This window comes from Euleptes europaea, chromosome 1 (assembly GCF_029931775.1).
Source record: "Euleptes europaea isolate rEulEur1 chromosome 1, rEulEur1.hap1, whole genome shotgun sequence".
NCBI lineage: Eukaryota > Metazoa > Chordata > Lepidosauria > Squamata > Sphaerodactylidae > Euleptes > Euleptes europaea.
The window spans coordinates 78,687,804-78,700,111 of NC_079312.1; the positions used below are offsets into that span (position 1 = coordinate 78,687,804).

At 46.8% G+C, this 12,308-nt stretch overlaps 1 protein-coding gene across 1 annotated transcript in view; it reads right to left on the reverse strand.

Annotated features, from left to right (window-relative positions):
* DBN1 (drebrin 1) overlaps positions 1–12,308 on the reverse strand; it is a 35,467-nt gene that overhangs the window by 9,327 nt on the left and 13,832 nt on the right. Inside the window, exons 2-7 of the mRNA XM_056856023.1 lie at positions 5,575–5,630; positions 5,142–5,254; positions 2,790–2,864; positions 2,371–2,517; positions 1,578–1,655; positions 777–928 (exon numbers count right to left, since the gene is read on the reverse strand). Coding sequence (XP_056712001.1) covers positions 777–928; positions 1,578–1,655; positions 2,371–2,517; positions 2,790–2,864; positions 5,142–5,254; positions 5,575–5,630 — 621 coding nt within the window. The remainder of the gene's footprint in view (positions 1–776; positions 929–1,577; positions 1,656–2,370; positions 2,518–2,789; positions 2,865–5,141; positions 5,255–5,574; positions 5,631–12,308) is intronic.

The window sequence follows — 12,308 nt, forward strand, 5'->3', positions numbered from 1 at the left end:
TCTGTTGTAATAGAATAGCCCTTTGTATAGGCTGGATAACAAGGAACACTGTGTGGCCAATAAGGTCACTTTCTCCACCCAAAGTTCTTCCAGTGCAGAAGGGCATCCTTGTAAACCAGTAGTGTCATAAAAAGGTAAAGGTAGTCCCCTGTGCAAGCACCGGGTCATTACTGACCCATGGGGTGACGTCACATCCCAACATTTACTAGGCAGACTATGTTTACAGGGTGGTTTGCCGTTGCTTTCTCCAGTCATCCTACACTTTACCCCCAGCAAGCTGAGTCAACCTTGAGCCGACCACCTAAAACCAACTTCCATCAGGATCGAACTCAGGTTGTGAGCAGAGCTTTTGACTGCAGTACTGCAGCTTACCACCCTGTGCCACGGGGATCTATAGTAGTGTCATAGCACCTCTTTAATACACAGATGGGGTCCTAGGAGATGCCTGACCCAAGGAAATGGGGAAGCATCTTTTTCAAGGCAAAACAACCAACAAACAAAAGATGACATAGAACAAGCAAGCACCCTGATTCTTTTGTCATCCCTGACTGGGTAGCAGGAGACAGGAGATCATCATATTTCAGACCCAGCACATATGACACCACTAGAGAGCAGCAGGCCCAAAGATGCCACTAATCTATGAGATGATGCCACATTTGTCTCTCTTGGCATCAGCAATCATACCCTCATGCCTGAATTCCACTCAATCCTGACTATGTTTCCCATGTCTCCTTCACCACCACCCCACTGCCAGACACCCAAGCTGCCCCCCTTGCCTGTGTTCCTCGATCTGTTCCTCACGCTCCCGGTAGCGCTTCTCACGCTCCTCCTGCTCCTGCCTCTCTTGCTCCATGCGCTCTTGTTCAAAGCGCAGCCGCTCATCCATGGCCTTCTTCCGTTCCTCCTCTTTGCGCAGCTCCTCCTCTTTCTATGAGAGACAAAGAGACACTATCAATGTCAACCCTGTCTAGTAACATGCCACCACAGTACAGGGCACAAGGACAAAGAAAGCTAGGATCCTCTGTGTATAGAATCATAGAGTTGGAAGGGACCACCAGGGTCATCTAGTCCAACCTCCCGCACAATGCAGGAAATTCACAACTACCTCCCCCCAACACACACACCCAGTGACCCCTACTCCACGCCCAGAAGATGGCAAAAAAAAAAAAAAAATCCTCCAGGATCCCTGACCAACCTGACCTGGGGGGAAATTACTTCCTGGCCCCAAAGTGGCTATTGGCATTACCCTAGGCATGTAAAAAAAGGGCCACAAGAGCCAAACACTAACACAACCCTTCCTGCCCTCCCTCTCATGATTTGCCTAAGTTCACAGAATTGCTGACAGATGCCCATCTAGCCTCTGCTTAAAAACCTCCAAAGAAGGAGAGCCCACCACCTCTTTATGTTCAGACATTGCGCTATAACAATAGTTCACAACTACATTTTCTGATGGGGACAAAAGGATTCAGTTGCAAATGATTGCTATAGCACAATGATGGGGATGTGTGGATACAGCCCAACAGTGTCTTGTGCCTGAATGTCTTGCCCCCAGGTCGTGCTCTCTACAGGCCACCTACCTTGGCTTGCTCCCAGAATTGTTCCCGGTTGAGTCGTTTCATCTCCACAGCTGCATCGGTTTTTTGATAGGTTGTGCCCTGGAATGATGATGCCAAGTCAGGGTGTGCACAGGGCCACATATTACAGACAACAGACACTTATTGACCCTGTGGAATGGCCTGGTTTCTTGTTCTCACTGGTGTTCTCAGCCAGTGGGGTGCAGTGGATGGATTGTTGGACTACGATCTGGGAGACTGAAGTTCAAATCCCTGCCCTACCACAGAAGCTCCCTGGCTGACCTTGGGCCAATCATACTCTCTCAGCCTAACCTACCTCACAGGGTTGTTGTGAGGATGAAATGGAGGAGATGAGAATGATGTTAGTCATTTTGGGTCCCCACTGGGGAGAAAGGCAGGATATAAATGAAGTAAACAGGTAAGCAGACAGACAGACAGACAGACAGACAGACAGACAGACAGACAGACAGACAGACAGACAGACAGACAGACAGACAGACAGATAGATAGATAGATAGATAGATAGATAGATAGATAGATAGATAGATAGATAGATAGATAGATAGATAATGGGTGTAATGGGCAAGAAATTCTTCATAGAAGACTTCTTACCGCAAGGTTGTGGTGTTCACCTGTGACCATGCAGCAACATCACACTGCCCTTCTCATTCTAAAAACAAAGCTGACTTATCCCAAAGCCCACAAGCTGTGGGCCTCCTACTCTTTCTGTTAGTTCTCCAAGCAGGGCAAAGAGTACACAAGGGTGGCTTGAGGAAAAGAAAGCAGAGAGCATTACCACAGGCTGGGCGTTTTCATCCTCACGCAAGCGAAGGCGGTGCAGCACCGGGCTGGCGATGCGGGCCAGGCCATTGGAGAGCCGCTGCCCAATGGCTCCTGGATCGATGTCTTCCACACTGCTAGCATTGACAATTACATCCACACCCTGTTGAATCAGACATTCACAGAAACTGAGGCGCATGTCTTCTTGTGCAAGGAACTTAGCTAGCCACCCAGGAAGAGGGTTGCTCAGACTGGCACAGATCCCAAGAGCTCCTCATCAATATGCCAATCATGAAACAGTTTGTCTTCTTCCACAAAGCCCAAGCACCCTTTCCAAACGATGTAACTCAACTGCTGCTCTGACATTTGCGTGTAACAGCAGCCGCCTCCCCCATTTGCATCTACATATCCTCTTGCCCAAAGTCTGCCACTGACCTGGAAGAACTCAGCAACCTTAGCCACATGACTGGCACAGGCACACTTGCGGGCATCAGCTACATCCTCTCCTACCTGTCAGGTTTCAGAATAACGAGAGAAGGGAACTGTTAGTGTTTTGCAATAGCAGCAGGAAGTGATGCAACAGTCATAGATGGCACCAGCACACAAGAAATCCAGGACAGAGGGTAAACGCAACCAAATATTCGGTGATTTGGGACCAGCTGCAGCAAAACAGCCCTACCATTATGCCAGCAGAGAGAGATATACCTCCCCTCTCCTGCCCAAGCTTTACCCCAAGCCCCAAAGCATTAATACCTAGTCTTCCCCTGGAAGAAGTGGGAACCAGCACTCAGAGTATATCTTCAACTACTTCTCTTCAGCAGGTCCTGCTGTCTACGGGACCGCCCCCCCCCCCCTTGAGGGGAGATTCAGAGATCTATGGAACTGTGGCTACTTACAAACTCACTTTCCTTCTCTGTCACATCCAGGCTGAAGTTATCACACAGTCCACAACCACAGAGAAATGTGGGGCAGCATGGACAGGTGTGACCAACAGGTCACTCTCCACGGTGTTGTAGCCCCTCTGAACTTAATTTATAGGTGGCCACCACAATGCAAACTCACTGAAATTCATCTTAAATGTAACACTCTGGATTTTAGATCTGGAAACAGGAAACAGCCACAGTGTCCAGGCCCCTGCTGAATTCTTAGATACCAGACCTGCACTTTTATTCTGTATTTTTTTCATGTGCTTTTAAAATTTCTGCTGCCTATTTTGCTTTTGCTGTGTAGTACTTTGGTAAATTCTTTTACCGTGTAAAGCATCTTCAGCACACTTCCATGGTTCAATTAAAAAAACACCAAAGAAAACTCCTGACAAAAGAGTCCTTTTTTCTTAAAGGATCGTTTTAAGATTCTCACTAGAGCAAAGATAGGAGTCAGGCCAAGCCAAAGCAAAGAAGTTATTGGTGGAGCAAATAATAAGTGTGAACAGTCAAGCGGTTTCTGGAATGAATGCAATGACTAAAATAAAACTAATTCCACTAGAGGGCGGTACAATCAAACATATGGAGGTCCAGCAAGCACTTTGCTAGAAGGGTCACTCTGTTATGCTCCCAGCCCCACATTTTATGTGCCCATGTCATCACAGCAAAATAAAGAGGGTTGCCAGGTCCCTCTTTGCCATCAGCGGGAGGTTTTTGGGGCGTAGCCTGAGGAGGGCGGGGTTTGGTGAGGGGAGGGACTTCAATGCCATAGAGTCCAATTGCCAATTTCTAGGTTTTATATTTCAAATTGTAATATCTATCTAGTATTTCTACTATAGTCTTATTTGTCTCCTTAACATATTTTCGCTCAACTTTTACTATCTATCTTTCCAAGACCAATACTTCTATTCTCAAAGCCGGCATATATCAATACTGATGTCTTGTTTTAAAGTTACAAGTTTGCATATTCAAAATAACACTTCCAGTTCTTTTGAAATTCATTCATCATTCTTCCTCTCAGCATACTGGTTAATTTGGCCATCACAGCATATTCTGACATTTTTTGTTGCCATTTCTCTATTTCCGGAATGTCCTCTTGCTTCCACACCATTGCAAGAACCACTCTTGCCACTGTCATCATGTAACTGAATATGTCCCTGTGGTTCTTTTCTAGATTTTCTGGTTCTAGAACCAGGTTAACTGATCTCTATCAGCTGGAGATCAGTTGTAATAGTGGGAGATCTCCTGCTAGTACCTGGAGGTTGGCAACCCTAAAAATAAATAATAATGCCCTCCTTCACAAATAAAGAGGCACATATATATCCTTCCCCACATTGAGACTACCTTAATGTGAGAAAAGTCATGTGATTTGACCTTTAAATTAGGGTTGCCAACCTCCAGGTGGTGACAGGAAATCTCCCACTGTTACAACTGATCTCCAGGCGACAGAGATCAGTTCACCTGGAGAGAATGGCCACTTTGGCAATTGGACTCTATGGCATTAAAGTCCCTCCCCTCTCCAAATCCTGCTCTCCTCAGGCTCCATCCCCAAAACCTCCAGGTATTTCCCAACCCAGAGCAGGCAACCCTGCTTCAAGTTGAGACACAGCCTCTAGCCTTCCAAAGTTTGTCACAGTCTTGAGTACCAACAAATTCAACCTGAGCACATTTTCAACCCTAGCCTCCATAAGGTTGCCTGATGCAGACCCTGTAACTGTAAGAACTGCCCAGAAGAGAACATTTAATCCGGTGTGGCTCCTCCCCACCCCCAGACTGCAGCGACAGTAAAAGATACTTCTGGTAAAAAATAAAAAAAACCCTTCTGTAGACTACTGTTCCCTGTTCCCTTTGGAAACAGACTTACCCAGTTGACAAGAACATATTTAGGCAGGGTGGCCTGTGGGTCCTTGACGCTGCAGAATCCATACATCACCTTCTGATTCTCAAAGTGGCTGGAGAGCTCTTGCAGGCCACCAGCTGGGGAAAGACAGAAGCACATAAGTGGGACACATTCTCGTCCCTGACCCCTTTTGTCTTTTCCGGATGGGGAAGGTACACATTATAAGGCTGAAAATGCTCCCTCAGCCTTCTGGGCATGGTCCTAAGGCACGGCCACCTAATTCCCTAATGCGAGGTTTGTCTCCTGCTTACTGAAGAAAGGAGAAAGGTTTTTTTTGTGGGGGTGGGGTAATTTATGAGACACTGCAAACTGCCAGGGCTGAAGAAGCAAAAGAGCATTTGATTTCCCAGGAGCAGGAAGGTGAGGCAAGAGCAGCGTGTTTGGGTGGAATACTCACTTCCTGAGGCAGCCAGCTTCAGGTTGTCGGAGTCATCCTCATAGGTGTATATAGCCCTGGAAAACACATTTTTTGAAAGTAAAGTCAGGGGAATACATGGTGTATCCTAAAACAACAAAAACACAATTGTGCACAAAGGGAAGCCAGGTTATGTGCTAAGAAAAGCCAAGCCTACCTATATTTGTATCTATATCATCTATATCTTTACATATAGAGTGAGTGAACGGGTATATTATGCAGATTTGTTTATGTTGGCCCGTTCTCACAACTTACTATGCTTTTGCAGCCACAAGGGAAACCCCATCTCCAATTGCTAGAAATCCCACTCCTCTACCACCGCTTCAGAGATCTCCGCTAGAACTAACTGTTCAGGCCTTATCCTGGCAGTCCACAAGTCCTCACGGTCTATTTTACAAAGGAAAGGTCACGTCTCAAGAAAAATTCTGCACCAGTACCAAATCCTGTGCTTGTGTGGTGCTTGCGCAGAATGCAGAGTACTCACTGCCCTCGGTATGGAGGCTAAAGGCCCTTTATGTTAAAGGGCAACAATGCATTGTTAAAAGAATGCTATGTATTTCAGAACACATTAGTGTCATGGCATTACACACACACACAAGCCAGCTCCAAGTTTCCATCTCTTTATCCCACTCTAAATGGAACATAGGGCAGGCTATACATTTGGGAGCCAGTTCAATTTTCAGGGGCCCCAACTGAGTCCTAGACAAAGCAAACTGGTTGCCATTCAGGATCAAGTGGAGAAAGGTGAAACCTGCCTTCCTTGCCTCCAGACTTATTACAAAGTCCTCATATCTCCCACAGGTACTGTTGACAGACACGCTCTGGCAGTTCTGGGCTTGGGACTTAATTCTCAGCCACGTGGGAGCCCAATTCAGACTGGGACGGCAGGGAGAGGGGGCTTATGCTTCCCTTCCCCCCCCCCATGCCACTTTCCTGGCTTGAAACAGCCTGAAGGAACTGTTACTTGCCCTCTTGGGTAAACTTACACCTATTAATCGGCTGCACTTAGATATCCCCAGTGAGGTGAATAAAGGTTCTGGGGGGTTTTCAGGGCCACCCTGGCCACCAGCGGGGGATGGAGGGGGGTTAGGGTTGCCAGATTCAGGTTGGGAAACTCCTGGAGATTTGGGGATGGAGCCTGAGGAGGACAGGGACTTCAGTGGGGTACAATGAGTCCACCCTCCAAAACATCCATTTTCTCCAGGGGAACCTATCTCTGTAGTCTGAAGAGCAGCTGTAATTCCAGGGGATCCCCAGATCCCACCTCAAGGCTGGTATCCCTAAGCCATTGCAGGTTGGGAAAATTATGCACTGGGGGGAAGGGGAAGATTAAGTCCCTTGTCCCTGGGGTTGCCGGCTCCGGGTTGGGAAATACTTGGAGATTTTTGGGGCGGAGCCTGAGGAGGGTGAAGTTTGGGGAGGGAAGGGACTTCAATGCCATAGAGTCCAATTGCCAAAGCGGCCATTTTCTCCAGGTGAACTGATCTCAATCGGCTGGAGATCAGTTATAATAGCAGGAGCTCTCCAGCTTCTACCTGGAGGTTGGCAACCTTACTTATCCCCAAGGTTTCAATCCAAATTGGGCCCACATAAGCCTAGGAATTATGTTTCAGGCCACAGGGGACACAAGGCCATTCAACGTGTGATTAACCCCCCCAACCCCCAAGTGCCAGGTGTCATCATGCTCCCCTTCTGATCCTGGGCTCATTGTCACAAGGACTGCTTTAATGTTTCAGAACACCGCCACTCTCTGAATTTCTCAGAAAGTATCCGTTATACCAGGAGGAAAAAAGGGGTTCTCCAAGGTTCCAGCGACTATAACCCAACTGACACTCCCCAACTCCACTTTCTGGTAAGCAACCAGTTTAGGGAAGGGGGACAAAAATGCTGGCTTTGCACATGCCCCGCACGTCTTCACCTACACTGAAAGAAACGATCTCGTTGCAGGGTGAATCCAGTCCCACAGCTTGCCCCATTAAGTTGCTTTATTAGCTGTTCGGCAGATCATATGTAAAACTGTGAGGCGGGGGAGGGGGCTTCCATTGAACAGGGACAAATTAATGATGGGGAGAGGCATTTCCCCTCTGAGGTAGTGTAATGGTTGCCTACCTAGGGAGCAAGACCCACGCATGTTTCCAGCACTGAACTGCCTGCCCAACAGGCATGGGGGTGGGAAGGGGGACGCGCACGAGGGAGAAAGTGAAATTAAAGCAGCAGTAGCAGCATATCAATGAGCCATCGGGGTTTGTGTGACGGGGCTTCCATGGAGACAGTCTCTAAGATACCACCCTCTCTTCCCTATCGGCTCAGGAAAGTCCCCTCCCTCCCACCTCGCCAATCAGCCGACAGGGAGCCAAACGCTTCCACACCCGACCCCAAGTGCACAAGACTCTGTTCGCTCTGCTACCTCCTTTTGAGACCTCATGTGAAGGGGGCGGAAGGAGCATGGAGAATTGGTCCGGGATGTGTGGGTGGAGAGACTGAAATTTCAGCTTATGGAGGCAACCAGCATCCCTCTGTCACCATGGCAACCACACTGCCATCCAGCTGGGACACGGTTTATATGATGAGGAGGTGATTTGCAGGGGAGGCAGCAGTGTGTGTGAGGGGGTGATCACTGGCACCTGGCCATACGCCGTTGCTACCATGTGCTCCACCGTCACATCACAGGTTGGGAGGCGCCCTCCCCATTGTGCCTTTCTGGGGCATTAGTGGGAGTTTGCTGAGTTGTGTCTTTTTATGGCCATCATGTGCTCTGCTTGCTGAGCTGCCAAATTCTTCTGCGGTTCACGTACTAGTACAGATTGGGGCTCCATATGCCCTCAGATACTTGGTCCAGAGTCCTGCTGGAGACAGGGGAAGGACTCCAACAAAGAGGGGATGCGTTTCCTCCGTGACTCTGTCAGCTGCAGACTTGCCTCATGAACACATTGGCTTTAGTGCCGCTTGCTTGAATAATCTTATCCACTGCCAACCCCATTACCTTCTCAATCTCAGAGACATTTCTAGTATTTTGCTAGCAGGAGAGGAGGCAGTATAAGCCTGAAAACTGGAAAACACCCAAGTTCACAACTTTTCGTTCCAGCTGTGACCCTCAACACATGGCGGTACAAGGAACTCGAACTCTGTTTATCTGGGGCAACATTCGGGCCCAGCAGAAAGGAGCATTCTTATACTGCATCTAGTACAGCTGGTGCCCCTTGATTTCTGTTACACCTGCCTGTAGGATGCAGCTTGGCCTGCCAGTAATGGCACGTATCCTACTACTCCACTGGGCTATGCCTGAAGCCTTCCTCCAACTGAAGTGTCTCTGCATATGGTAGAAGAGCCACTTAATTTGGAGGAAGGCTAGTAAGGCTGGAAAAACTGGGTAAATGCCAGCAACCCAGTGGCAATCACTTGCGTTCGGGCGTCTCAGTGCAAGACTGTCCTCTCCACAGAAATATGAACAGTTGTCAGGAGACGCGTCGACTCTTTTCTTCAACTCCCCGCCTAAAATTTGTGTGCCTCTTGACTGGATCCGGCTGCCAGCTGCAGCCCAGCCTCTTTCCTCCCAGTCACCGCAAACAGCTTGATGTCTTCCCACATGCTGACTGATGGTGGCCAGAGGTAAAGTTTTGTACTTTTGGCTCCTTAGGATCCCTGGCTTTGTGCCCGGTTTTCCTTCCATTCATTTACCTAATCCTGTGTCTGGAAAGACATTGCCAGCTGGTTTTTCTTTGTCACAGTAACACTTAGGCATGTTTGGCACATTTGTTTATTGACACAAGGAGGGAGGGTAGCGAATGCCAGCACTTGAGAACCAGTGTGGTGTAGTGGTCAGAGTGTCAAGGCTAGGATCTGGGAGACCCAGGTTCGAATCCCCACTCTGCCAAGGGCCAGTCACACACTCTCAGCCTAACCTATCTGTTGGGAGAATAAAATGGGAGGAGGGACAATGTTTTTTGTAAATTGCTCAGAGCCCGGATAGAAAACGAGGCATATTGAAATAAATAAATAAAATTTGAGAACCGCTGTGTCAATTGGATACTCCTTCAGCACCATGGATGGGGGAACCTATTAGATTCAAATGTTGTACATTACAGGATATTTAAAATGGTTAGCAGGTAATTAATCTTTGAATTGTTCCTGCAAATGCTGCCCAACACAAAGAGGGCAGGGTTTGGCAATATTGGGGAAGTAAATCATATGTCCCTTTTCTTATTTTTCCAAGCCCAACAGCAGTTCCTGACATTAGAGAACCCATTTATATTATAGGCTGCCCCACAGTCTCCCAGTGAAACTAGCTCCACAGGTAATCTTGTGTGCTGAAAGCATTTCCTTCAGCTGGAAGCTAGCTGCCAGTTGGTTCATAGAACAGCATATTTTTATCCAAACCACCTGGAGGGACACTCCAATGTTTATGTGACATAAACAAGAATGATGTTAAAGCAATATTGCGTTCCTTTTGCCAGAGGAAAATTTTAAAAAGCCGTGTGAGTGGGGGGAGGGAGAGACAAGCACTGTAGCCGCAATATTATGGTGTTCAACAGAGCTATGATGTTCTGAACTAAAGGTCATCTCTTGAAACAAAGGACATTTGGTAAGCATGAAATCTCATGGAGCATAGATTGAATTTATTTATCACATTTGTATCCTGCTCTTTCCCCAAGCACAGGCAGCATAAAAGGGGTCTATCCCGTTTTATTCTCCCAATAAACTGGTGGAGGTTCAGCAGGTTGAGAAGTTATGACAGGCCCAAGGTCTCCTAATTAACTTTATAGCTGAGTGGGGATCTGAACCCACATCTACCATTTCCAGCCCCTAAACAACACTAGTTCCCAATTCAGAGCTTCAGATAACTGGGATTAATAAACTGGATGATGACCTTGGACCAGTTGTTCACTGTCTTTCAGACCAATGTACTCAGAGGATTGTTGTAAGGTTAATATAGGATATGCACTAAGTTCCTGAGGCTAGGATAAAAAATTATGATAAACAAAATACATAGCTATCAGTTACATCTCTTTCCCATTTATTTTCTAAGCAGAAAGTGTCCTAAAAGCTACGGTGTTCCTTTCTATAGAGTCTACTTTGTGATTGTATAAATAGTATGGAATTTTCCTATTCCACTGAGAGGTGTTTTAACTTCTCTGATGGAAACATGGAGAGTAGCAAGTCCCCAGTAGATAATTTGTTACTTTAAATGCATTTGCCAATGTCTCTTGTGTTTTTCTCTTCCTTGAGACTAAAGCCAGCTTGAATCTAAAACTGAACCTTGGAGCAACAGTTCTGAGGCTTGTTCCACATCATATACACAACCAGAGAGTGGTACTGGGGGTTACCGCACTTGTATTCCCAGCGATGTATTAAGAGTTTGAAAATGTAAAAAATACTGTTCGCACTTTCTATGATTCCCACCGATGTATTAAGAGTTTGAAAACGTTATAAAAAATACTGTTCACACTTTGTTTGGCCCCTTTAGCTGTGAAGAAGTCTTCCGACCATTTATAAGCCGTGGTATCCAAAAACCCTTTTAAAGTGATGTTTTTTATAACATTTTCAAACTCTTAATACATCGCTGGGAATACAAAGTGCGGTAACCCCAACTGAGGGCTTTTATGAATTCTACCCAGGCAGAATGTGCCATCTATCACAGAATTTGTCCTCTTGAGAATCATGGCTGTTTTTAAAAGAAAAAGGTTCTAGCCCTCGTTGTTGTAGTCAGGAATCTGGATACACATTGTCAGAGTCTGATGATGGTTTAGGCTCATTGTCAGGAAGGATGATGGTGATTGATGAAATCCATTCATCCTGCACTCACACCACTGTCACCTCCATGGCTGCTACCCCTGACCTCCACCTACCTATTCTCCAGCCCTTCCCCTTCCCTCAGTTTCCTTCCACTCTTTGTTCATTACCCCACTTTGCTTCTAAGGACTCCCAATTTCTTTTGATAATAATAGAAACAGAACTATGAAAAATAATTTATTCCAAACACATAATTTGTACTTCTTTCATATTATAGATACACAGCCCTGGGCATCACAAGCCACTGTATGGTACCCCCAACATATACAGAGGGGAATAACTTAGGGCAGAACTACACAGGGCCCCAATCCAGTCTCTGCCTCATTATGTTGAAGTGGGGGTGGGGGCCATTTCCTGGGGAAACTAGGAGTTGAATAGCACATGTCTTTCAATGCATGCCAACTGGAGTTTTGGTGGCTCACTGACAACTTTTAACCTATTCTCTCTCTCTCACACACACATGGGCTTTACAGGGATGCATCAATGATGCAGGAAATGATGTATACCCACCTGCCGATTCTTACCTACAAATGCCTGCCACACATACCCTTCTACATTACTTCAGTAAATGCAGATAAGGAAATAGGCATTTGTTGAGATGCTGTGTAGTTCCACCTCTAGAATCACTTACCCAGATCCATTCTTGCTGCCTCACAGATTCCACTGAATACCCAGCTGAGAGCTGTGTATAGAAAATCCCACTCAAAGCTATAAACACTTAGACCTTCCCAAAAAAGCAGTCAGGAGGGAGAGGACAAGACAGAGAGCCCTTCCCCCCAGCACCCAATCTCAAAGCATTACAGTCTGGTGGCTTCTTCTTTTTCAAGGAGCTTTGCCGTCTTCCTCTTTTTCCATCCAGGCACTAGCATACCCTGTGTGGGCAGGAGCCCCCAATTATGTGAGGCCCCATGCTCTGCTCCCCAGCA